This window comes from Lacerta agilis, chromosome 14 (genome assembly GCF_009819535.1).
Source record: "Lacerta agilis isolate rLacAgi1 chromosome 14, rLacAgi1.pri, whole genome shotgun sequence".
In the NCBI taxonomy this organism is placed as follows: Eukaryota; Metazoa; Chordata; class Lepidosauria; order Squamata; family Lacertidae; genus Lacerta; species Lacerta agilis.
In genome coordinates this window covers 27,305,256-27,327,960 of record NC_046325.1, presented here as the reverse complement: position 1 = coordinate 27,327,960, position 22,705 = coordinate 27,305,256, and the positions used below count along the sequence as shown (strand labels likewise).

At 46.6% G+C, this 22,705-nt stretch overlaps 1 protein-coding gene across 1 annotated transcript in view; it reads right to left on the bottom strand.

The window, feature by feature from the left end:
- The window catches only part of RAPGEFL1 (Rap guanine nucleotide exchange factor like 1), a 49,853-nt gene that overhangs the window by 7,492 nt on the left and 19,656 nt on the right, over window positions 1–22,705 (bottom strand). The window contains exons 2-13 of the mRNA XM_033169091.1: window positions 20,618–20,696; window positions 18,119–18,272; window positions 17,785–17,882; window positions 16,507–16,619; window positions 15,792–15,959; window positions 15,110–15,207; window positions 13,726–13,848; window positions 12,987–13,165; window positions 10,130–10,220; window positions 5,804–5,854; window positions 3,729–3,816; window positions 2,969–3,033 (exon numbers count right to left, since the gene is read on the bottom strand). Of these exons, the coding sequence (XP_033024982.1) occupies window positions 2,969–3,033; window positions 3,729–3,816; window positions 5,804–5,854; window positions 10,130–10,220; window positions 12,987–13,165; window positions 13,726–13,848; window positions 15,110–15,207; window positions 15,792–15,959; window positions 16,507–16,619; window positions 17,785–17,882; window positions 18,119–18,272; window positions 20,618–20,696 (1,307 nt within the window). The remainder of the gene's footprint in view (window positions 1–2,968; window positions 3,034–3,728; window positions 3,817–5,803; window positions 5,855–10,129; window positions 10,221–12,986; window positions 13,166–13,725; window positions 13,849–15,109; window positions 15,208–15,791; window positions 15,960–16,506; window positions 16,620–17,784; window positions 17,883–18,118; window positions 18,273–20,617; window positions 20,697–22,705) is intronic.

The window sequence follows — 22,705 nt, the reverse complement described above, 5'->3', positions numbered from 1 at the left end:
ATATCTACTTATCTTCTGTGTTATATTCATGCAGTACACACAACTGTAAAAGAAGTTAGGAGAGGGGGAAAGAGGACTGCATTTCCCCTGCAACAAATATGACTATTTATGGCTGGCGAAATATTATTTTTCTCCTGAGAGATGCCTTCCTCAGTGCACACGCATATGTATTGCTGGGATTAACTGGCCGTGTTTCCATGTTTCAGCTGCTAAGATATACTGAGGAGGGTAGGTTTGGCTGTGATCCCTCCAGTACTGAAAGAGCATAAAGGGTTTGCATATGCACAAAGTCAGCCTTCTATATTTCTGCATCACACATTTTACAGGTTGAGCCTCGGTACAGAAAATCAGGTTCCCAACTAAACTCCAGTGAAACCCCGATTTAAATGAAGCCCCACTTCTGGCTATCAAATGCTGGGGATTAACTGGGAGTAGATACGGTCTTGTTAACAGTCTCTAAAGGCACAAGTATGGCTCAGTTAGCTGTTTGAAGATAGAATGCTGTGCTTAGGGGAATTACTGGGGTGCCACAGCCAAAGTAATTATGTTCTTACGATTCCGCAGCAAAAGGGATTCCTGGAAGCTCTCCAACACATATTTTGAACTACTGAAGACCTACAGTTTTATGATTTACACATCAGGTTTCTAGTTCTCATTACTCAAGCTATCAGCAAAGCGACTCTAGCACTCTAAGGACAGAGAGCCATTGCCTTGCATGACTCCCTTATTTCTTTTTTTTTAATCCCTTATCCTCCCGCATAGCCTCTCCGCTCCTTCTTCCTAAATAATTCTTTGCTGCTTCTCCCGTATTCACTATCCGGTTTCTCCCCCCCCCCACCTATTTAAAAGCACACACGAAGAAAAAAAACAGGCTCAAAGAAAAAGCAGACAAATTGTCGCATTTTGTAAAATAAGCACTTTTGTAGAAATATCCTTGTTTGGAATACATTAATAATTATATGACTTTTTTAATAAAAAAAATGGAGGATATGAATGTTCAGCACAGGAATAATTCTGCGTTCTGCACAGTGTGGGGTTGGGAAGGAAATTAGAGCTCAGCTGACAGTGACGTAGCTTCATCCCTCTCCGCCCCCCCCCCCACATCCCCTCCTCCCTAGAGGCCAGGAAAATCTGGGCCAACTCCAGCATTGATCTCACATACGCACACGCACACACACGCACACTCGTCTCTTGACAAGGAGAGCTGGAGGAGCTTCTGTGAAGCCATCGCCATGGCAACCCGACTGTCCCACTGGGCTAGAAACCATACAGAGGACCAACCAACCGCTAGTTAATCCCCACCACCACCACCACTGCAGGGGGAGGGAGATGGCAGTGGGGGTGGGGTGGGGGAGACCACCTGAGCGCTCACAGATCCTCACAAGGTCATGCTGCATTTGCAGAGCAGAGCTCAATGCTAAAGCCTGCCATGCCACCTCTCCTCTTTCCCAGATACACAGCAGAGACAAAATTCATGCTAAAGATCCTTTGCTGCCTCTCTTTAAAGCCACCCTGGGTGAGCAGTTTGAGAAGGAAAGGGGAGGCAAATGGGCGAAAGGGGCAACAGGAGGAGGAGGAGGAGGGCCACAGTCTTCTACAAATCACATCAGTTTCCCCTGAAGGATAGGGAGGGAGAGGAAGGCCTCCGGACACACAGCTAAAACACAAAAGGCTCCTCCAGATTGATTTGGGGTTTCTTTTCTTTTTTAAAAAAAATTCTGCAACGTGTCATTGATGCAACCACAGTGCATGAGGGGTGCATGCGCCCTGGGCTGCCTGCACATTGCTCCATTTCACGAGCAGCTCTGCGTTGCATCTCCAATGCCGTCATACGGAGGGGCGCTTCTGCACTATAAGCATGGCAAAAGCGGAGCCAAACACATACCCCAGAGCCCAGCAGGAAATCTGGCACCAACTCAAAACCAAAAGAGGTAGCATATAAATGTAACTTCCTGGAACCTAGGAAGCTGACTTATATTGGTCAATCTAGCTCAGTACTGTCTGCACTGACTGGCAGCGGCCCTTCAGAATCTCAGGTGGGGTTATCTCCCAGCCCTCCCTGTATTTGCTGGGTATTGAACCTGGGACCTCTCTCTGCATGCAAGCCAAGATGTTCTGCTATGGAGAGGCCGTCTTTCCCTGCTACCATTAAAACAAGGGTGGGGAAAGCTTTCCAGTCTAAAGGCCACATTCCTCCATGGGCAACCATGCCATTGGTGGTGGGTGGGGCCCCGGGGCTAAAGGGGGTGGAGCCACAGACATAACTCTTAGCTTTGTAGAGTCGGCAACATTCCAGATGTGCAAAAGCCAGAGGTTTCTGGTTTCTACGCAGACAAACACACACCTTCATCTTGCCAAGCCAACAATATTATCACAGCTCAAGGACTCATGTCAGGAGGGCATGGGACAGGAAAAGGGAGGGGTGTGGCCTTGGGGGAGAGGAGGGAGGCTAGGGGGAAACCCCAGAGGTCAGGTAAAAAAGGCTAGGTCCCTACTGCTCAGGCAGTATTATTTGACACTATCACCAGGGAGATGCAAGGGTCTCTGCAAGACAGACAGACAATTCTTTACAACACCTCCTATCTTCGATAGCCTTCAGTTTCTGTATCCCTCCATATCTGAAAATAAATATCTGCAGCTGCCCTCAGGAGTGTCTCTGGGGATGAACATCTCATTTCTGCAACAGGTGGTCAGCCCTGTTCGTGCTTATTCCCGTCCCTATTTCTGCAATCGTTGCAGCACTTTTAAAAACTGCCTGATCCTTTATCATACGGATAACTGCTTTCCTTCACAGCCTTCTGCTTTGGGGTACAGATTGCCTCATTCAACAGGTTGGAATAGATGGCTTTTGGATTCCTCCCGGTTCTCTGGTTATTATTCCCATTGTAGAGATTAAGTATTTGTGCTCGGCACTGAAGACAGAAGAACATGCAGGGGCAAAAGACTTGGAGGGGAGAGATGTTCTTACCAGCTTCTCTACATTGACTAGTCCGTCCACCAAGGTTTTGCTAGCCTCATGCAAAAATGTCAGATCTGAGAGTTAGAAGGGGGAAAAAGAAGAGGAAATGTTTATGAGAGGAGAGAGGAGGAGTGGTAGCCTGGCAACAGTTAAATTCTAATTTTTAAAAGGTGCCTGGTTGTAACTATGGCCTGGAAGCGCTTCCCTCCAAGCCCAGGCGCCCAGGATGCTTTGTGGCAATTAAATGATGAGAGAAAGGGGAACTCTGCACATGCTCTTATGACAGCGGCTGTATACAGTGTAGGGAGGGCTTATAAACAGCAAGGACTCATATGACAGGGGAGGTTTGAAACACACCATGTGTGCACTTGCACACACTCACAGTGATGGCTGGTTAAAAACTTATCACAACACAGACCCCAAATCTATCTTTCCCATAGGAGTGAACAGAAAACATTCGTGTATAGGGAGGAAAGACACCATGCACTCACGGTCACCTCTGATGCATGAGTCAGACATGGTCACCCCTTTCATTGGGAATTGAGTCTGGCCCTATTTTGCATAGCCCCACCCTTTCTGATTCAGGGTTCTCTTTCTTGGTCACACTTCAGTGTGACAGAACACTGCAAGAGAGCTTTTCCTACAGAGGTACATCATTTTTTCTAGTGCCCCTAGTGCAAATTAAGCCCCAACTAGGATAGCCAAGACAAAGCTTTCTACACACCCCAGTTCAAAAACAGCAACCCCCACTTCAGGGGGTGTCACCCACCTTTTAGGATGAGGGGCACGAAGGGGATAATGGGGGGCTTCATTCTCGAGAGGACTTCTCTGTAGCTTTTATGATTCCTGCAGGGGTCCTGCAAGGCGAAAGAGAGAGAAAAAGATGCTGTTGTTGCTCGGCTGTAGGAAGACACAGAAAAACAACTGCTGCCAAAGTACAGCTGGGGCCATAATACCAAAAAGTTAACACTGTTAAGTGCAGATAGCTGAGCATGCAGGTGCATCTAGAGATGGGACTTCCTAAAATGTTGTTTTTAAAATGTGAAGAAAGTCTGGACTAGAAACACGGGGCTTTAAAAAAAAGGAAGGTGAGAAAAGGAAACTGAGGGTAAAAGGAGAAGGGAATGGTCACAATCTTTCTTTTATCTGTGACCCCCTGATGATGAAAACCCATCTCCCTGACTACTTAATTTATCAAGGCAGTGATTTTAAATCTTCCTACCAGAAGAGAACTCTTTTCACACTAACTTGCATGCTGTGGAACCAACACATGGTTGCAGAGCATGCAAGGTCATGTTTGGGGGACACTCACTTCAGTTGCGCTAGGCCTCTTGGGCTTCACTCACTGCCCTACCTCAGAGATGAGGAAGCTGGACTCACACTAGGCAACTCTCCACTGGCCACGATGGCTGAAGCTGATGGGAGTTTTAGTCCAACAGTGTCTGAAGAGCCACAGGTTCCTTGCTCTTGCTGCATCTGTACTGAGAGTGTAACCTAGAACAAAACCTAGAAATCTTCTGCAGCTGCATGTTGTGCAAGAGAAGATCAGAAGTATTGGGCCTATCTTTCAGGGAATCTCTATACTGTCCCCAATCTTCTCCATATGAGCTTCCAAAGAGCCCCAGGGTTCTCTGCGGCACAGTCTGGAAACTGCAGCATTAAGGAAGTAGAAAAGTTATTTTCTGTAGCTAGAGGATGGCAGTAGGGGTATTTCACACCACAGATCATTGAGATATCTCTAGCATTTTTGATCCAGTTAGGGAATATACTATGTAAATACCAAGTTGTGGGGATGGAATAGCACAACTTGGTATTTACATAGTATATTCCCTAACTGGATCAAAAATGCTAGAGATATCTCAGTGATCGTTGTCACAATCCTGAAATTTCAATATTACAGTAGTACCCCGGGTTACGCACACCCCGTGTTGAGGACATTTGAGTTGCGAACGCCCGCAACCCGGAAGTGTTTCCGGAGCGTGTGCAACCCCCGGATGCGCAGAAGCGTTCTGCGCACTTTGCACATGCGCAGAAGCGCTCAAAATGTGCTACTTCCGGGTTTTTTTTTATGCGTTTGTGATACGCACGCACGCACTACGTACCACAACCTGGAACGGATCGTGTGTGTAACCCGGGGTAACACTGTATATAAAATAAGGCCTCTCTATTTAGCATTTAGCTTGCACAAAGCTTACAAGGTGGTTAGACTATGTCTAATCTTGATTCAACATTCTTTCTGATTTGTTTACAGGGTAGTTAAATAGGGTTGCCCTACGTCTGGAATTTCCTGGATATAGCCGGGATTCGGCCGTCGGAAACAGTGTCTGGGAAAATCTGGACATGTGGCAACCCATGTTGGAAGTGTAGATTTTGGTGATTTTCCATAAGAATAGCTCAAAAACTTCAATTTGACACAACTTGTGTGTCTGGATTTTCACTTTTTGAAATCTGGAAAACCTATGTTACATGACAGTGATCATTCATCCTGCATCCATCCTCACTTGGTTGTGGGATATTTATAGGTCTCCCCGCTAATTATTGGTTCATCTCACATTTTTCAATGCATTTCTACATCACTTTCCTAACAGCAAAAGTCTGTTGTTGCTTTTATTGGATTTGTGGAGCTTCTGGAACAGAGAACTTTAATCCACTTCAACTGCACAAACCTAAAGTTCTGGTCCACGCGTGACTCCTTCCCACAAAACAGTGACAGTCAGGAGGCACCATAAGAGGAGAGATAAAGGTTTGCTTAAGGCTAGAAGAAAATAGTTAAAGCAGAGAATATTTAGAGTGCGGGAATTTACTTTACTCCAGTTCTAAACAGAGGAAGTGCAAAGGGCTCACCGTTAAGTTCTCAAATTTCCGGAACAGGTTTTTAAATTTCCCTGGAAGCTTCTGGAAAAAAAAGCAAATGAAAAAACTCAGTTCAAAACAGTGACTCGATAGGTCTTATTTATTTAGGTCTTGTTTATTTATTACACTGATAATACTATCTTTTCCTCCAAGGAGCTAACAGGGGAATGCAACATCAGGGCAGGCCGTATGAAGGTCCTGAGTTGGGCTAGCTGTGGCGCAGGCTTCAACTCTGGGTCTGGGCTCAGGTCCAAAGTTCCAGTTCCAGAATGGGACTGGAAAACTTGCATTCCACGGATCTGGGATTTGGGGTAAATAACAAGTCTATGGCCTCAAATGTGCACAGTTATAATGCATACCTCCAAGGCTATATGAATAGGCCTGGTATTAAGAGCAGTCAGACGTGTATGTGATAGATTTACAAGGAGCATATGGATATCAATGCCCACTGTAGTCATTGTGGCTATATACTGCCTTCAGTATTAGTCAAAGCACTGTGTCTCTGAATGCCACTTGTTGGGGAACACTAGCAGCAGAGGGCTAATTCGCATCTCACTGGCCACTGTGAAAGCAGGATGCAGGACCAGATAGGCTTTTGGTCTGATCCTGCAAGGCTCATCTTAGGTTCTTATGGAAGACCCGTCTCCCATTTGTCCCACGGTAACCTCGTTGCGTATTTTGAGGAGTGGATGAACCAACCCGGGGAAATGTGCCAAACATGATTTGTCTCATGCAATGAGTCAGCCTAGGTGTTGGTGCTGAACTAACCCCGATGGGTAGCATGTCTGGGAGTGCACATGCAATGTGCACATGCAATGTGCAGCGACTTGCCCGACAGCAGGCACTGCCCTCAGCCCTCAAGGGTGTGGCAGGCTCAGTTTAGGGAAAAGGAAACCCAAGACTCCCCAGAACCAAAACATGTTTTGAACTATTGTGAAATATTCCCCCCCCAAATCTTTTAACATTTTCCATACTGTATTTCCACTTTAATACACACACACACACACACACACACACACACACATTTTTAAGCAACATAATCATCTGTAGGGGCACTGACCCCTGTGTTGTAGAGACCTCAACCAGAAGCCAGGCATTTAGCGTCACTGGTCCCATGTTATGGAAGACACTTCCAGCAGAGATGCGACAGGCACCCTCGCTTTTGACTTCCAAGCATCTCTTGAAGACTTTTCTTATGCCAACAGGCCTTTGCAGCTAACTTCTCTTTCTTCTTATTAGCCAGTCACTTTAATAATTATCTGTATTGTTTTGAATAGTTCCTTATGTTTTAACGTTGTATATAATGATAATACTTTATGATGCTGAGGTACGGAAATGCTTTTATAAATAAATACAATTAAGTAAGCAATAAGCAGGGACGTGGGTGGCGCTGTGGGTTAAACCACTGAGCCTAGGGCTTGCTGATCAGAAGGTCGGTGGTTCGAATCCCCGCTACGGGGTAAGCTCCCGTTGCTCAGTCCCAGCTCCTGCCCACCTAGCAGTTTGAAAGCACGTCAAAGTGCAAGTACTGTAGATAAATAGGTACCGCTCCAGCGGGAAGGGAAATGGCATTTCCGTGCGCTGCTCTGGTTCACCAGAAGTGGCTTAGTCATGCTGGCCCACATGACCCGGAAGCTGTACGCTGGCTCCCTCAGCCAGTAACGTGAGATGAGCGCCACAACCCTATAGTCGGACACGATTGGACCTAATGGTCAGGGGTCCCTTTAAGCAATAAGCAAACATGACCATAATCCAGAAAGAACCGCCTTTGTAAATTGGATGGTTTTGATGACGTTTGATGATACCTTGGCTTAATATGCCAATATATGACAGAGCCGTTATGAATGGGTCTTTTGCTTATATAGCCCCTTTGCGCCTCCCTCCCTCCCTGCAAGTGAGCAAAGACACCACAAACTCTTCCATTAACTACAGTTTCACATTTCACTGAAGCTTGGGAAACAGCTTTGGAACAATCCAGGATATTAAATCTACTTCAAGCCATGGTTTAGGATCCTCCAAAGCTGCTGCTGCTGCTGCTACTTGTTTATTTGCAATATTTATGTTTCACCTGTTAATGGAAGTTCACTGGGTGGCTCACAGAGTGTGGGCAAAACGGGAAGCTAAAATCAGTGGGGAAATTATTTGTTTGTTTGCTGCCTCGTGTAAAAGGGAAAGAGAGCAAAGGGGGATGAATGTATAGGCAAAAGCACTTGCCTGAGGGAGAAAATAGCATCCTGCCCCAGTTCTGTGTGCAGACGCCAACCAGACTGATAGCTGGATTGTATTGCAACACTGGTGATTGGGCAGAGTCCTCCAGCACAGGGCACTTTTACAGGGTGCAAGGCAGGCTTTGTGGCACACCTTACTGCTCCTGTCTACCCCTCTACCCCCAGCAGTTGCCACCAGACTCAGCCAGCTCACTCTGCCTAATGACAGGGCCGGCCCTGAGCCAAAAGTTCATTCATACCTCAACTTATTATGCTAAAATATGGTAATCCATCCTCTCCCACTGAGTCCAGTGTTGTACTTCTAACAGCAGCCTGCTATCCTGATGCCTCTTGGAGCCCCTAACCAATCTCTCCAAATGACGTTCCGGAATCACCTGGCATTCAGAAGCATTCTACCCCTATACACGGAGCTCGTGTGACATTCATTTGTCACAGCTATCAGCCTCCGAGTGAACGCTTAAGCTCTTTTGAGTCTCATTGATTTTCATCAGAAAGCAGTTGCCTAACTCTCTCCGTCAGAAATCAACGAGACTTAAAATGTTCTTAGATTTGGCTGGGGCTGCGCCCTCAAAGTGGCACGGTAAATACAGATATTATCCTACAAGCCATCTTAAACGCTGGCTTTGGGGGTGCAACAGCTAAAGACCTAGCCAAACAAGAATATATTCACTTGACACCCAAGCTTAGAAAGCATATAATATGGTGACGGGGCCAATCCAACACATTTTCCCACCTGAGGAGAAGGAGAAAATTGTCCCTTCCCCATTCCATACACAGAAGACGATTGGAACAGCCGCTGAATCTTACTTCCACGGGCTTGTCCACATTTGAAGCAATATAACACATTGTGTTATAGAATTCACTCAGGCAGCGGTGGCCACCAATCTGGATAGCTTTGAAAGAGGATTAGACAAATTCATGGAAGATAACACTATCAATGGCTACTAGCCTTGAAGGCTATGGCCTGCCGGGCAGCAATGCTTCTTGAATGCCCAGCTATGTTTAGCCGGGATCAGGACCATTTCCCACAGGGGAGGATCCTGTTGCTTCCAGAAGCCTGTCGACTCCTTGTTTATCTCCCTCCTCAGGGATGGTGACCCAGTTTGATGGCAGAGATTATGTGTGAATTTTTAGGGAGGAGCACAAGAAAGGAAAGGAGGGGGGAAACCCTTTCATAAAAGTACATGCACCCACAACTCCTGGCAAACAGGAAAGACGGCAATTGCAAAAGGGCTGGAAATACAGAGAGGAGGAAGGAGTGTGGGTGGATATTGAAGAGAAAGAGTGTGTGTGTGTGTGTGTGTGTGAGAGAGAGAGAGAGAGAGAGAGAGAGAGAAGGGGTTCTGGAAACCTGAACCCAACCCACACATACCAACCTGAGAGCTGTGAGTGTTGCCTTGTTATGATCCACTTTGGCTTCTGAGAATCTATTCTTATTGTGGGTGTTAACATACAGTACAGTGTTGCATTTATTTGCTTTTAATTATTTTTTTCTAAAGTATTCACAAGAGCATAGCTGCTTCCACAATTAGATCTTTTTAGTGTCTCTGAAGCCTTGCTTTTCTTGCTGGTTCATCTCGAGTTCCCTGGTTCTGCAGAAGTGCTTTTGGTTTTCCAGCGTTTCTGCATTGTTTCTAAGCTGCTTATTATATTACATGTGTTTTACATTTGTTCATCGCCACAAGGGCCTATTCTTGTGTGATCTCGTAGGATAAAGTACACAACCTCCCCGCCCCAGCAGCGGCCAGTGGGGAGAGGGCAAACGACGCTGGGGTGGGGTAGGACAGTGATGAGGTTGAGGGCAGAGTAGGTACTGTCCTGACCTTACCAGGGCCCGGCCTCACCCCAACTCTGCCTAGGTAAGCTGCAATGACAGCCGTGTCAAGAGGACAGCTCCACCCCACCAAACCAGCTGCTGGTGTTTTAAATAGCCAACAAACCAATGTGTAGATTTTGGGGTTTTGACTGTGGAAGTGGAACTGCTTAGTTGCAGAATCTGGATGGGGTTGGGCAGGATTACACATAGCCCCCCACCCACCCACCCCCAACATACATAAGTGAACAAATCAGGCTCCCTGGTTCTTCTTACCTCCCAGGTGAGACGCAAACGGCTGACAGGTGCGTTGTTGAGCCCTATAACCACGGCATAGAACGTCAACATGTCCTGGTTCTGTTTACATCTGTGGGGAGGGGGAAAAAGGGGGCAGGTAAGAAGTCAGACACTGATAAAGCTCAAGCTTGCAAAAGCTTCTGCTGGGATAACCATTGTAAGCTCTCTAGAACAGCAGCCACTTTGCTACTACATTCAGCATCCATCACCTAGCATCCTCTGGACAGAAAAGCAAATGCAAATCAATAGTAACTGAATTATGGAGGGTGCAGGAGTGGTTCCCCTTCAGGAAACCCACAAGCCCCAACCCATAGCTCCCACCACCTGTAGCAAACAAGGGCCACTGCAAAAAATAAAATAAAAACCAGGAGACCACAGGCCCTCTCTACAACCCGAGCACTTCTGATTCATAGTATTCAAGACCAAAAAAGCCTAACCAAACCCACTTCCAAGTACATGGCTTTGCTCAGCTCCTCACTCCAGCCTCCAGCTTTTCTGGCCTCCTTTCCCCACTCCTCAATGCAGAAAGCAAGCTGAGAAGGAAGCCGAAGCAATAATATGGCTGTCGTGGGTTGTTAGAGTCACTCTGGGTGATGGTGTCAAGGTTGTGACTTCACCAGCCACTAGCGCCCAGGGAGGCAAGGGAGGTGGGAGGCAGCCTGAGCGTGCGAGAGAAAAGGTTCATACATAACACAAAGCCACAGTGTGCTTAGCTGAAGTATGGCTTGTCCGAATGTTTGAAGTCAATCCAGCAGCCTAACTATGGCTTGTATTTCTGGCTACAAGCCATAATGTGAAGCCATGGTTTGTGGTTGGCTTACAAACCATGATGTCATTACCATGGTTTGGCATGTCTGACCCCTAACAAACTATGCTTAACTATGGTTTGTTTGGCTACTTCCCCCCACTGCACCCCACCCCACCCCCAATACATTCACCCAGCTACAGAAGCACAAGGCAAAAGCAACTGGGAAGCAGGACAAGCTTTAGAGAAGCAAAGCATGGCTTGTTTGCTTATCTGTGAAATCTGTGGTTTGTTGAACAAGTCATGGAGAAGCAAACCATAGATTAGTGTTCCGTGCTAGTGCAGCCAATGTTTTCAAAACACACTTGGGACAGAGCAATAATCCCCCACTGGAATACAGTTAGAAGAAGAGTCTTGAGATTTATTTTTTAATTGCCAAATGCCACCATGCTCAGATCTCTGTTTTGAAAGGCACCACCCTGAGGAGGTACGGTACACTTTTAGCTTGGGGAAGGAACATGTCTGGGGCCATGTGCACTTTGTGCAAAGCAAACAAACAAAAATTAAAATTCTGAATTCTACAATATATAACAATTACATAAATTAAGAGCATTTGCACAACTTATTCTGTAATTCCCCTCTATTTTGCAGGGCACTGAAGTCCCACCCCAATCTTCATCCAGGGAAATTCTTGTTCAGCCCTGTCTCCCACGGATTTCTGACACTGCACTCTGGTAGTCTGACTCAGAATAAGGAAGCTCCTTATAGCCTCTTTGCAAACAATTGCACATCTTAACAAAACATTTCCTTCTCCATGGATTCATTTTCCTCAAAGGTTTCAGATTACAACTTTGCAAACCAAGCCTATGCAAATGAACTTTAAGCTTCATTATCAATTCCAAACACAAATTTTGCCCAGCCCTAGTTATAAGCAGTTTGACAGACAAGGGACTTGAGTAATGCTGAGGCATTATTTTTCTGCAATCGCCTGGAAGCAGAATGAAAATGGAGGTTCAATAGGCTATTTAATATAACAGGACAAAGTCAGACCCCCAGATCAATATATTTCTATACCATTTACTCAGAAGTTAAATCCTGTTCAGCAAAAATACCATACAACTTTAATTAGAAGCTTCCTTTGTGCAGTTTCTGCTTTCAGTTTGCTTTCTCTTGAGTGTAGCCAAGCTATTACTGATTAGTTTCCCCTTAATCAATCCATTCCTATGCCTATCTACTGATAAATAGGTTAATTACAGTCATATTTTCATGGCCATCATTTGCTTTGTTACAAAAGCTAAGAGAAACTCAGGAATTAACCCACCCACATGAGGAACAGGACTGACTGTGGGGAAATGAAGGGGCAATTCACCAGTGGGCTAAGCAGAAAGTAGTGAGGCAAAGGAAGCTATTGCTTCCAGGTGCTAATCAAAGCAGGGGTGGCTAACCTTTTCAACCCAAGGATTGCACTGACAGCTCCCTAACTTTTTGAGGGCCATATCCAAGTGGTGGGCATGGCTACCATACATACAGACACATGCACCACAAATGGCGAACATGTATAGCACATCCTCCCCATATAGACACATCCACACTCACCACACAGACACAATAGTCCTGAGCAAGCCGCCACTACTGCAATTATGGTGGGTTGGGTGGCAAGTTCTGTAGCAAAGCTGAGAAAAGCCACCACCATGGTTGGATGGTGGGAACACCCTTAAAGCAGGAACGACCACTCTGATCCTCTCCAGTGTTTCAGCAGCCCTTGAGAAACATTGGAGGAGATTGGAGTGCCTCTTTGCGTTCCCAGAGCACTCCAGCCTGCTCTCAATGGTGGCCACTTGCTTTCTCACTGCTGCCGCTGCCAAAACCACCTCAGTCATTTGATGCCGCTGCCACTACCAAAACTACGGTGATGACTTGGAAGCAGTGGGTAGATGATTGTGGGTTCAGATAGCTACAATTCTTCTGAGTGGGATTTGACACCTTTTTCTTGGTAGGGCTCCAATGCTTTGAGCAGCAGTGGAATAAGCTTGATCTTTGCTTGTCTCTACCCTGGCCCTGGACAGAAAGGGGTTAAGATGCGGCACTCACACGGCTGCCACCTTGATGAACTTCTTGAGCAGATGGGCCCGCTTCCCCAGCGACTCGCACAGCAGCACCTCCGTGGCCACCCAGTGCTGAACTTCGCTGCAGCGCTGCAGCAGCAACTCTAGGTTGGCTGTTTCCCGTCGACCACGTTCCCCATGGAACACGTAGTCCACGAATTCCAGCTACAAAAAGGGATGCCAGAGCAGAAGTTAATAGCCTGCATGCCTGTAGTGGCTGCCCTGAATGTGAAGGCAGGCCTAACGCTTCACCCCATTAGGGCAGGGATAGGGAACCCAGGGGCCAAAGGCCTCTCTATCTGGCCCTGAGGACTCTTCCCCAAGCCACACCCATCACCAGCCCTGCTCTGCACTTTCCTCAAGCGCCTTTGCCTTGTGTGTAGCTGTAAGGAAACACCTCTTTTGCTGAACCAAGGTAAGGCTCACAACTGTTGCTCCAACCACTTTTGCCTCTGCCCAGCCCACCATTGTCATGTGACTGCTCCCCACCACCCCTGCTTGAAGGTTGCCCATGAAGAAATGCGGCCCTCATCCTGAAACAAACTCCTCACCCCCTTGAATTAGGGCATCCAGCCTTGTAACACTGGCACCTAACCTAGCTGCCAATCACTTCTGAAGGACATGCACATCCTTCTTAAATTGCAACATTTTCAGACTTCCTATCCAGCTCCCTCATCCAGGTTCCTCCCTGCTCACCAGCTACGGGGCACATTCGGTCTTGTTACCTCATGGACGCAGCGGAACAATTCCCAGTGGAAGGCTGTGAGGTGATTCGCCACGTCCTCGGCTTCGACCCGGTGGATCTCCGTGTCGCCTGGCGAAACCTGGATTTCCTCAGGGAGAGGGACCTGGGGGAAAGGCCGAGTTTGTGGAGAGCAGGGAGAGAGGTTCCAATGTGTGTGTTAGAACCAAGAAGAAAACCTGGAAGGTGTTTTTAGAGCACAAGGGGTGGGAGGAGTCTTTCTGGCAACTGCAGCTCCCTGATCCCACAGAGGCACAGAAGCTCACAGTGGGGCAGGGGCTGGGAATGGTGTGGCAGGGAAACTTCTAGGACCTTTTTCAGTGCAAGACTGACGATGTCACCTACCAGACCCCACCAGAGTGATTGGGGGGACCTCCTGGTTCTGGAAAGTGAATGAGGTGACAACAAGGCTTTCGGGTTTTACTAGTGATGGTTTAGGACGGAGGAAATGGGGGGAAATAATCAAGCAGAGATTGAACACTTCCTCCCCTTTTCCTTGATAGGGTTCCTACTTCACACTGGCAGTTTAATTGGTAACACTTATTTGCAGGGTTGTTTGCACTGCTAATTAGAAGCTAAAGTTTGCATTTCAGCTGGCTGAAGGCCTTTCATTAGAGCTCAGTGTGTTCTACAAGCCGATTCTGTGCAATTAGAAGTATGCGGCCCTGAGTTCAATGACGCTTACTCTCAGGGTAATTATGCATAGGACCGTAGTCATGCCAACTGGCTGATCAGGGATGTCATCCCATGTCTCCTCAGCCAAATTCCAACATACTATCAATACACCATCCTTTGCTAGCTAACATAAGGTAAAGGTAAAGGACCTCTGGACAGTTAAGGCCAGTCAAAGGTGACTATGGGGTTGCAGCACTCATCTCACTTTCAGGCCAAGGGAGCCAGCGTTTGTCCGCAGACAGCTTTCTGGGTCATGTGGCCAGCATGACTTAACCGCTTCTGGCACATCGGAACACCGTGACAGAAACCAGAGCACACGGAAGCGCCGTTTACCTTCCCACCGCAGCAGTACCTATTTATCTACTTGCACTGCTAGGTTGGCAGGAGCTGGGACAAAGCAACAAGAGCTCACCCCATCTCAGGGTTTCAAACCACCAACAAAGCCCAAGAGGCTCAGCAGTTTAAAACACAGCGCCAACCGCGTCCATAACATGCTCTATGACTGTCACCTGAGCCTGATAAATTGGTTATTACACAATATACTGCTATGGGAGCTGTCATGAAGAGCTCCTGCACATCAAAATTTACCTCTACACTACTGCTTACACCAATAAACGTATCACAGCACCCGCATGAAAGAAAGACCCTGCCAGCCAAGGGAGGAGCAGAACGGAAGAAAGAAGCTCACTCACCAGCGATGGGAAACTCTCCTTAGTGCAGGCAAAGAGATGGCTGTTTATCCCCAGGGTAGTGAAAACACACTCTTCATTGGGCTGTAGCACAGATTTCTCTGGCAAAAAGCAAGGAAAGAAACAGTTCCTGAAAAATCTGGAGCAATAGCTGGAACATATCTCAAAACAGACGCATATTATCGTTTACATTGTGGAAATGTTATTTATATATATATATTTGTTTATGTTCAGGGTCTGGTAGGGTTTTCCCTCAAGTTCAAACTGGAAAGGGACTATTGCACCCCCACACCCCGAAACACCCCTTCCGCTCCGGCATGTAGATCACTTCTTTGAGGCATATGGAAATACGGCACTTGCTCACAGTGCAATGTGGCCAGGATTCTATTAGGGCAGGTGGGTCAGGAACCCATGGCCTCTTCAGATATTGTTGGACTATAGCCACATTCACACATACATTTAAAAGCATTATGATACCACTTTAAACAACCCTAGCTCCTCCTAAAGAATTTGGGAAGCTATAGGTTGTTAAGAATGCGGAAGGTTGTTAGGAGACCCGTATTCCCTTCCCAAAGCTACAATTCCCAGAATTCCCTGGGAAGAGGGACTGATTGTTAAATCGCTCTGGGAATTGTCGCGCTACCATTGTTGCCTTGTCCCCCACCCCATCTTTTGGGAGAGTTACCTCCTGAGGACGCTACTGCCACCAGGATGAGAGCCTCCTCCCGGGTGGGCTGCTCATCCGAGTACTGGAGCTTCTCAGTCACCGAGGCGAGGATGTCCTGCACGGAGGCAGAGAGGCGGCTGCGGATGGTGACATATGAGTGGTCTGGCATGTAAACACGGCAGAAGACTAGAAAGAAACAGAGCCGAGAGGCTGGAGGTTGGAATCCGTAGCCAGCAAAGGACAGCCATGGTGAACAAATACACTCAGTCTGGGGAAAACTAAAAGTAACGATCATCCCGCAATATGGAGGGGATTCGGCCTACTGTCACTGTGGGATTCAGTCCCCTCTGTCAACTCATCCTCACAACCTCAAGGGGCTTCCCAGAGGCTCTTCTCCAGCCCCCTCCTCTGAGGGAGACTTGTAAGGTGATGTCAAGAGAGGGAGCATTTCCAGTTGTGGCTCCTTGTCTGTGGAAGGCTCTCCCCAGTGGTGTCTGCTTGGTGCTTTCAGCACCAGATAAAGGTTTACCTTTTCACTCAAGCTTCTGAAGTGATTCTGTTCTATTATATGTGCGCTGCCCAAGCTTCCTATGGTTGTTATTTGTGGGGGAGGATTTATGGGTGGAATTGCAGAACCATGTCCGCAGCTGCACTCATCAGCCCTTTTAAAGACGATCCAAGCGGGAACCCCAACACGACCGCCGCCAACGCCCCCACCTCCTTTAATACTCACTTTCATCTGAGCCACGGAAAGCAACCCGTGTCTGGAGGCAGGAATCTATGCGCCGGAAATGCCTGAAAAGGGGTTTGACTTGTTTGCTGGGGGGATGGCTTTCTTCAGTCACCCTGCGGCCAAGAAGGCAAGATTTAGAAGCTAGAAAGGGGGTAAGCAACATGGGCCACAATGTGGGAAAGTTTCAGAAGAGCAGGGCATCCATGCCATTCTGTGAGGGGTTAAGGAGTCTGAATTTCTGAATGCAGTTTGTAAGGAGCATTCAGGGCAGAGGCAGGGAGCCAGGGGTCCTGCAGATGTGGCTGGACTCCCATCATCCCCAACCACTGGGCAATGCTGGCTAAGGTTGATAGGAGTTGGGAGTCCCACAACATCTGAAGGGCCACAGGTTCCCCAATCCTGATTTAGGGATTTCAGAGGCAGTTTGGCCAGGGAGATCGCCGTGAGAGTAGGCTGCTGCTCGTAACAACCCACTATTAGACAGCTGGCCACTATTAGAAGAGTCTAAACATTTACCCCAAGAGTTGTCTCCTGGACCTGGAAAGCACAGGGTGAAAGGTAAATGTGGGAAAAACCCTAAGCCAGTTTTCTATGTTCTTATATACACCAGTACCATGAAAGGTATAAGTAGGTTGTTTGGGTTGCAAAGTAACAAGGATTGCGGTGACCTCAGCTTTATGATAGCTTCCACTGTTCAGAACTAGGTGTAGCATAGTGGTTAAGAGCATGGCCCTCCTTGATTTCTGGTTCCAACGAGATGACCTCTTGGTTTGCAACCTTTGGGGAAGTTCACATCATCCCCTCTAAGCAAAGAAAGAAAGTGTATAGGTGTGTGTGTGTGTGTGTCGCAGGACGGCACAGGAGGGATCTGGCCCTGCACACCACCAAACACCATGTTCAAACGTTCTACTTGGGTACCACTGTATGCATGTAGAACTCCTCCATATGGAGAGGGATAGTGCTTGCATGAGGAGAACTACTGACGTAGAAGTTTGAATTCCTGGAGACCTGAGCTATCTTGTTGAAACTTTGCTCAGCAAATGCACAAATGAAAAACTGTGGTCTGCCCAGGAAGATGCAGTGACAGAAGAACATGGCAGCTGTGAAAAGCGGCAAGGTTTGTCCACAACAATTGTTTTCCCAAGATGTGGAGGAGGTTATATGTAACCCGTTCTTGTGAATCCAGTACCGGCAACATAATGCACTTGGGAATAGCAGCCTGAGAGGTTTCCCCATGCAGGAGAAATTCTACATTCTATATTCCAACTGTCCCCTTACTTGAGTTCAACTGTCTCCACAAGCTGATGAAGCTTCAGAATTTCATCTTCCAGTTTGTGATAGAGGGAGGAGTCCTTCATAATGAGCAGATACAGGTCCTAGGAGAAAAGAGAAAGTGGCCTGATCCATCATGCTCTGATATAAAAGGAAGGGGCACCTTCTATTTTGGCCCCCTTGGATCTATGACTATTTGCCACCAAGTAAGGCAAAAGGACATTTGGGGTGGGGGGTGGGGGACTGTGCTGAAATAATACCTTTCAATTTGTTGCTATTCTTCTTTTCTTAACAGGTTTCTCGTTCTAATGAGAGTAGGGTTAGGGGTGTCATGGTGTACCTTGATAACTTTGCCTGCTTTCTCCTCCTCCTGCAAGATCCCCTTGTACGTCTCGAGGAAGTGAAGCAAAATAACCAAAACCGCTCGCTTTCGGTGCATGGCTTCGCCTTCCTTCCAACATGGCGGTGATGGGATTGTCGACGCTGTCATGAAGGTGACCACATGGAAGTCAAGGGAAAATATCAGGGATGCAGCCACAGAAGGAAGTGGTTGGAAGAAAGGAGGGCAGCCTAAGTGATGAGGTTTGGAATGGGGTGCGTTGATTCTGGGTCCAGATAGCAAAGATGGCAAGTGCAGATCACAGAAGTTGCAAAGATCACGAACGGGCCGACAACCCCAATCTCCATTAATGGATATAATTTGCCATCCAGGAGGCTGTGGACTTTGGTATCTTTTGATGCAGAATTCAGAATATGGAGAATCTTGATTTATGTCAGTGGTGTGGCGGTTCACGTTCAAACGTGAACCAGGAGACCTGCGTTCAGATCCCCACCCAAGACATCCAGCTCACCACCTGACCCTGGGCCCAGTCACTTTCCATTAGCCTAACCTACCTCAGAGGGTTGTTGTGAGGAAAGACAAAAATAGGAACAAGCGCCATGTAAACTATCCAAGCTCTTTGGAAGAAAGAGATAGAAATGCATATGAAAGCAGCAATGGCTGTCCCTGAAAGCTACGTAGCCTGAAAATCCCAGTTTATTTAAGTTCAACTGTCTCCACGAGAGGGGAAAAGAAAGCAAGTTTCGAGATTTTGTGGTTGCACAGATGAGATGGAAAACAAACAAATAGGGGTAACTGAGGTGGCTGATGAGAGTAGACAAAATGTCATGTACAATTCGCTCCTAAGGAAATGCAAAAAACAGGGCTGATTTTTTTTAATGCAGTGTTATATGTTTGTTTGTGTGTATGTCATCGCTAGAAACTCACAGAACCAGAGAAGGTCACATTCCGCACACCCACATCCACACCCCCTTCAGTCTATCAATACCAGTATTTGTGATGGTGGTGGGAGCTGTTAACAGGGAGGAGCAGCTTAATTGCTACCTGTTGGCTGAAATTAACAAAGTCCACCCAGGTTGTTTATTTTTTCAGAGCTGTGTAATGTTATCTTATTCCCTCCAGAGCCCTGTGTGACAAGAGAAGTTGACAGATGAGGCTAAAGGAGAAAGATTAAGGCTGCAATCCTATACACCCTAAGGAAGAGGAACTTAGTTCTGAGTAAACATGCGGAAGATTGATCGGCAGACCCCAAAATGCAACACACTAGAGGCTGAGATTTAATCAGCCTGGCAAATTATGTGGGATCGAGCAGATTTCTTCATAAGGTTATTATTAGGTGTATGGTTCCCATCACCATGACCACCAAAACTCCAAAAAGTTCAAGGACACATACATGGGGAAATAACCTAGGACTGTATCATCTAACATTATCCTCAGAGCAATCCTGTTAAGACTGCTTAGGGTAAGACCCAAGGCACAAGTTAGTGGGGACTTGTGGGCATCATCAACGCACATCTCCCCACGTGGTGTCATTGTGCTTGCATTTCCCTGCTTCCTTCAAGCAGCAACCAATAAAGCGAAGCCGGAAGTGAAGAGGTGCTGTGACATCATATATTTTCTTTCCACTATATATTACCAAGAACACACTGGAAAATACGTGGATTGGTGCTTCCTCCACAAGCCTTGCTATAACATCCTGCTTGGACCCGAAAGGGTGACTTTGCACAACAACAAGAATTCACACTCTCAAGAGGTTAAATTTGTTCTCCAAAGCCAAATTTCTGCACTAGCACATTCTGCCCACTCCCTCCCGTTAGAAAACTGGCAGGCACTATCACTGTTACATTGCAGGTGGTTTCATTTCAGAAGGCCTTTGCACTACCGTGTTTCTCATAAAATAAGACATCGTCATATATTTTTTTCCTCAACAAAACACAGTATGACTTATTTTCAGGGGATGTCTTATTTTAACCGCATCGCATCAGTACGCTGCATAGCCACGCCTCCCCAGGCTGTTTTAATGGGAGGTGCCGCGTCACTATGGCTTATTTTCGGGGTATGGCTTATTTTCGGGGAATGGCTTATATTTTGCAAATGCATAGAAATCCTGCTATGGCTTATTTTATGGCTATGTCTTATTTTAGGAGAAACATGGTATATAACATTGCTCTAATGTTTTCTATTTTTTGACGTAAAAATCTGTGCTGTGCATTTTGCACGTTTTGTTTCTTCTTTTGCAAGCTGCTTTGAGACACACAGTGAAATATGAGGTATGAACCTTTCTTAAATAAGAAAACTAATAAATAAAACCTGTCGAACAGCAGAAGCCACAGGGCTCTATGCAACAAGAATGAGAAATATGAGGTGACGCGAACAGAGTTTCTCCTGCAGGTAAATGTGTCAGAATGGCAATCCACCCGCCCCCACCCCCCAACACGCTTCTTCCCCCAACCCGTTGACCGTTATGGGATGTTCCAAAACATCACGAAGAAAGGATATTGCTGGTGCAGCTGGTGCAGGAACTGCTCTGTGGGCAGGAACAGCGAGTGGGTGAGGACGATGTCGTCTAGCAGCAGGTCTGAGAAAAGACAAGGAAGGGAAAAAAGAGGGATTATACTGCTGTCCCGCCCTGAGAGTGCAAGGCGACAGCACTGACAAGGACGTTCAGTCCACCCTTCCTTTTCAGTGGTGGAACGGGATAGGGCACGTAGGCAGATAAGCATGGTCACAAGGAGTTTATAACAAGGCCCAATCCAACTGGTTACAAAGGACCCGCCTCCTGTATCCCAGCTCTGGGGACAAAGAAGGCTTTCAGGGTAAGCAGCGCTGCAAAACTTTCATCTCAAATACGGAGGAGGGAAATGGAATCTCTTCCCGCTTTTTCCTGTTAGCTCTTTCTTCATGCCATCGGAAAAGTGGTGTGCTGTGGTGACCCAGACCCGGAAACTATTCCTAATGTCCTGTCTCACACCTGGAACAGGTTGTCTCTGAACATGTGGCAAAATTGTGTCTATGTAAGGCAGCATGGAATGAACCAGAATCGGCTCCTGTGTATTTCACGTGAGGGTATCAAAGAGCGCAACTTTTAGGGCAGGTGTGGGGAAACTTTTGGCTCCAGGTGTTGATGAAGATCAGTAATGTCCACACTGCCTTGCAGTGGCTTCCCAGTGTTTCTGACAGGGGCCTCTCCCAATCCTACCCAGAGATGCCAGGGAATAAGTGAACCAGGGACCTTTGACAAGGAACAAGTCTGCAAATCAATCCGCCAAATTTCATAAGACCTCCCTAACCACCCATTCCTAAAATTCTTCTGTGTTCTGTTAATATTAAGTCTACATATCACTCCCACAAGGCGACTAAAAATCAAAGCTTAACTATATCTTCCTCTACCTATATAATAACTACCCCTCACCTCCACCTATAACCAACTGATTTTTGTTGTAAAACAGAAAAGTAATAAGGCATTAGCTGCCTCCTCTTTAAAATGCCTGAAGGGGAAAGATCTGATAACAATTAAGCAGCAGAATTGACCAGCTTCTTCCCAGAACATTTGCTCCACTAATTTTGAAAGCTATTATCTTACAGCTTGGCTAATGTATCAGCAGGATGCTAATCAGAAACAAAGCATCTAGCCCTTCAGCCTGAAAAGAGTCCGATTCCTCATGTTTTCCTCAGCCTGTTTCTCTCCCCTCTATCAGAAACCGTCCTGAGTCTTCTCTCACTGTTCGTATAATGGCCAACCAAAACGTTGGTGAACCGTGGGCAAGCTTGTGAGCTCTCCAGAATTCTTCATCCAGCTAGGTAGATGCATGATGAAGCCGAAAGTGACAAGCTAAAAAAGGAGGAGGTAGGTTTTTTTTGGCTTGTGTTCAAACCATCCATGTTTTTATCTAGTAAGAGACATAAGATGGAGTGTAGGAGGTAACAGACATTCAAACGAGGTCCTTTTTAGGTTACAAAAAAACGAAACATCATTTTACCAGGGGCTAGAGAGAATGTTCCCTCAGAGAACAAAGTTCCGAAAGCCTAGATGAGGTTTAGGTCACATCACACCTTTTGCAGATCCCCCCCCCCAAGTGTCCCTATTTTCCAGGGACAGTCCCGGATTTATAGAAGCCATCCTGGTTTCTGATTTGATCCTGGAATGTCCCTCTTTTCCATAGGACATCCCTATTTTCATCAGAGAAATGTTGAAGGGTGTGGTATTATGCGACGCACAAGCCAAGGAGATAAGTGACTAAACAACCTTTAGAAGACACCTGAAGGTAGCCCTGTAAAGGGAAGTTTTTTTGCAATGCTTTATTATGTTTTTATATATGTTGGAAGTCGCCCAGAGCAGCTGGGGCAACCCAGTCAGATGGGCAGGGTGTAAGTTTTAGGGAGCTGGGTATGTTTAGCCTGGAGAAGAGAAGGTTAAGGGGTGATATGATAGCCATGTTCAAATATATAAAAGGATGTCATATAGAGGAGGGAGAAAGGTTGTTTTCTGCTGCTCCAGAGAAGCGGACACGGGGCAATGGATTCAAACTACAAGAAAGAAGATTCCACCTAAACATTAGGAAGAACTTCCTGACAGTAAGAGCTGTT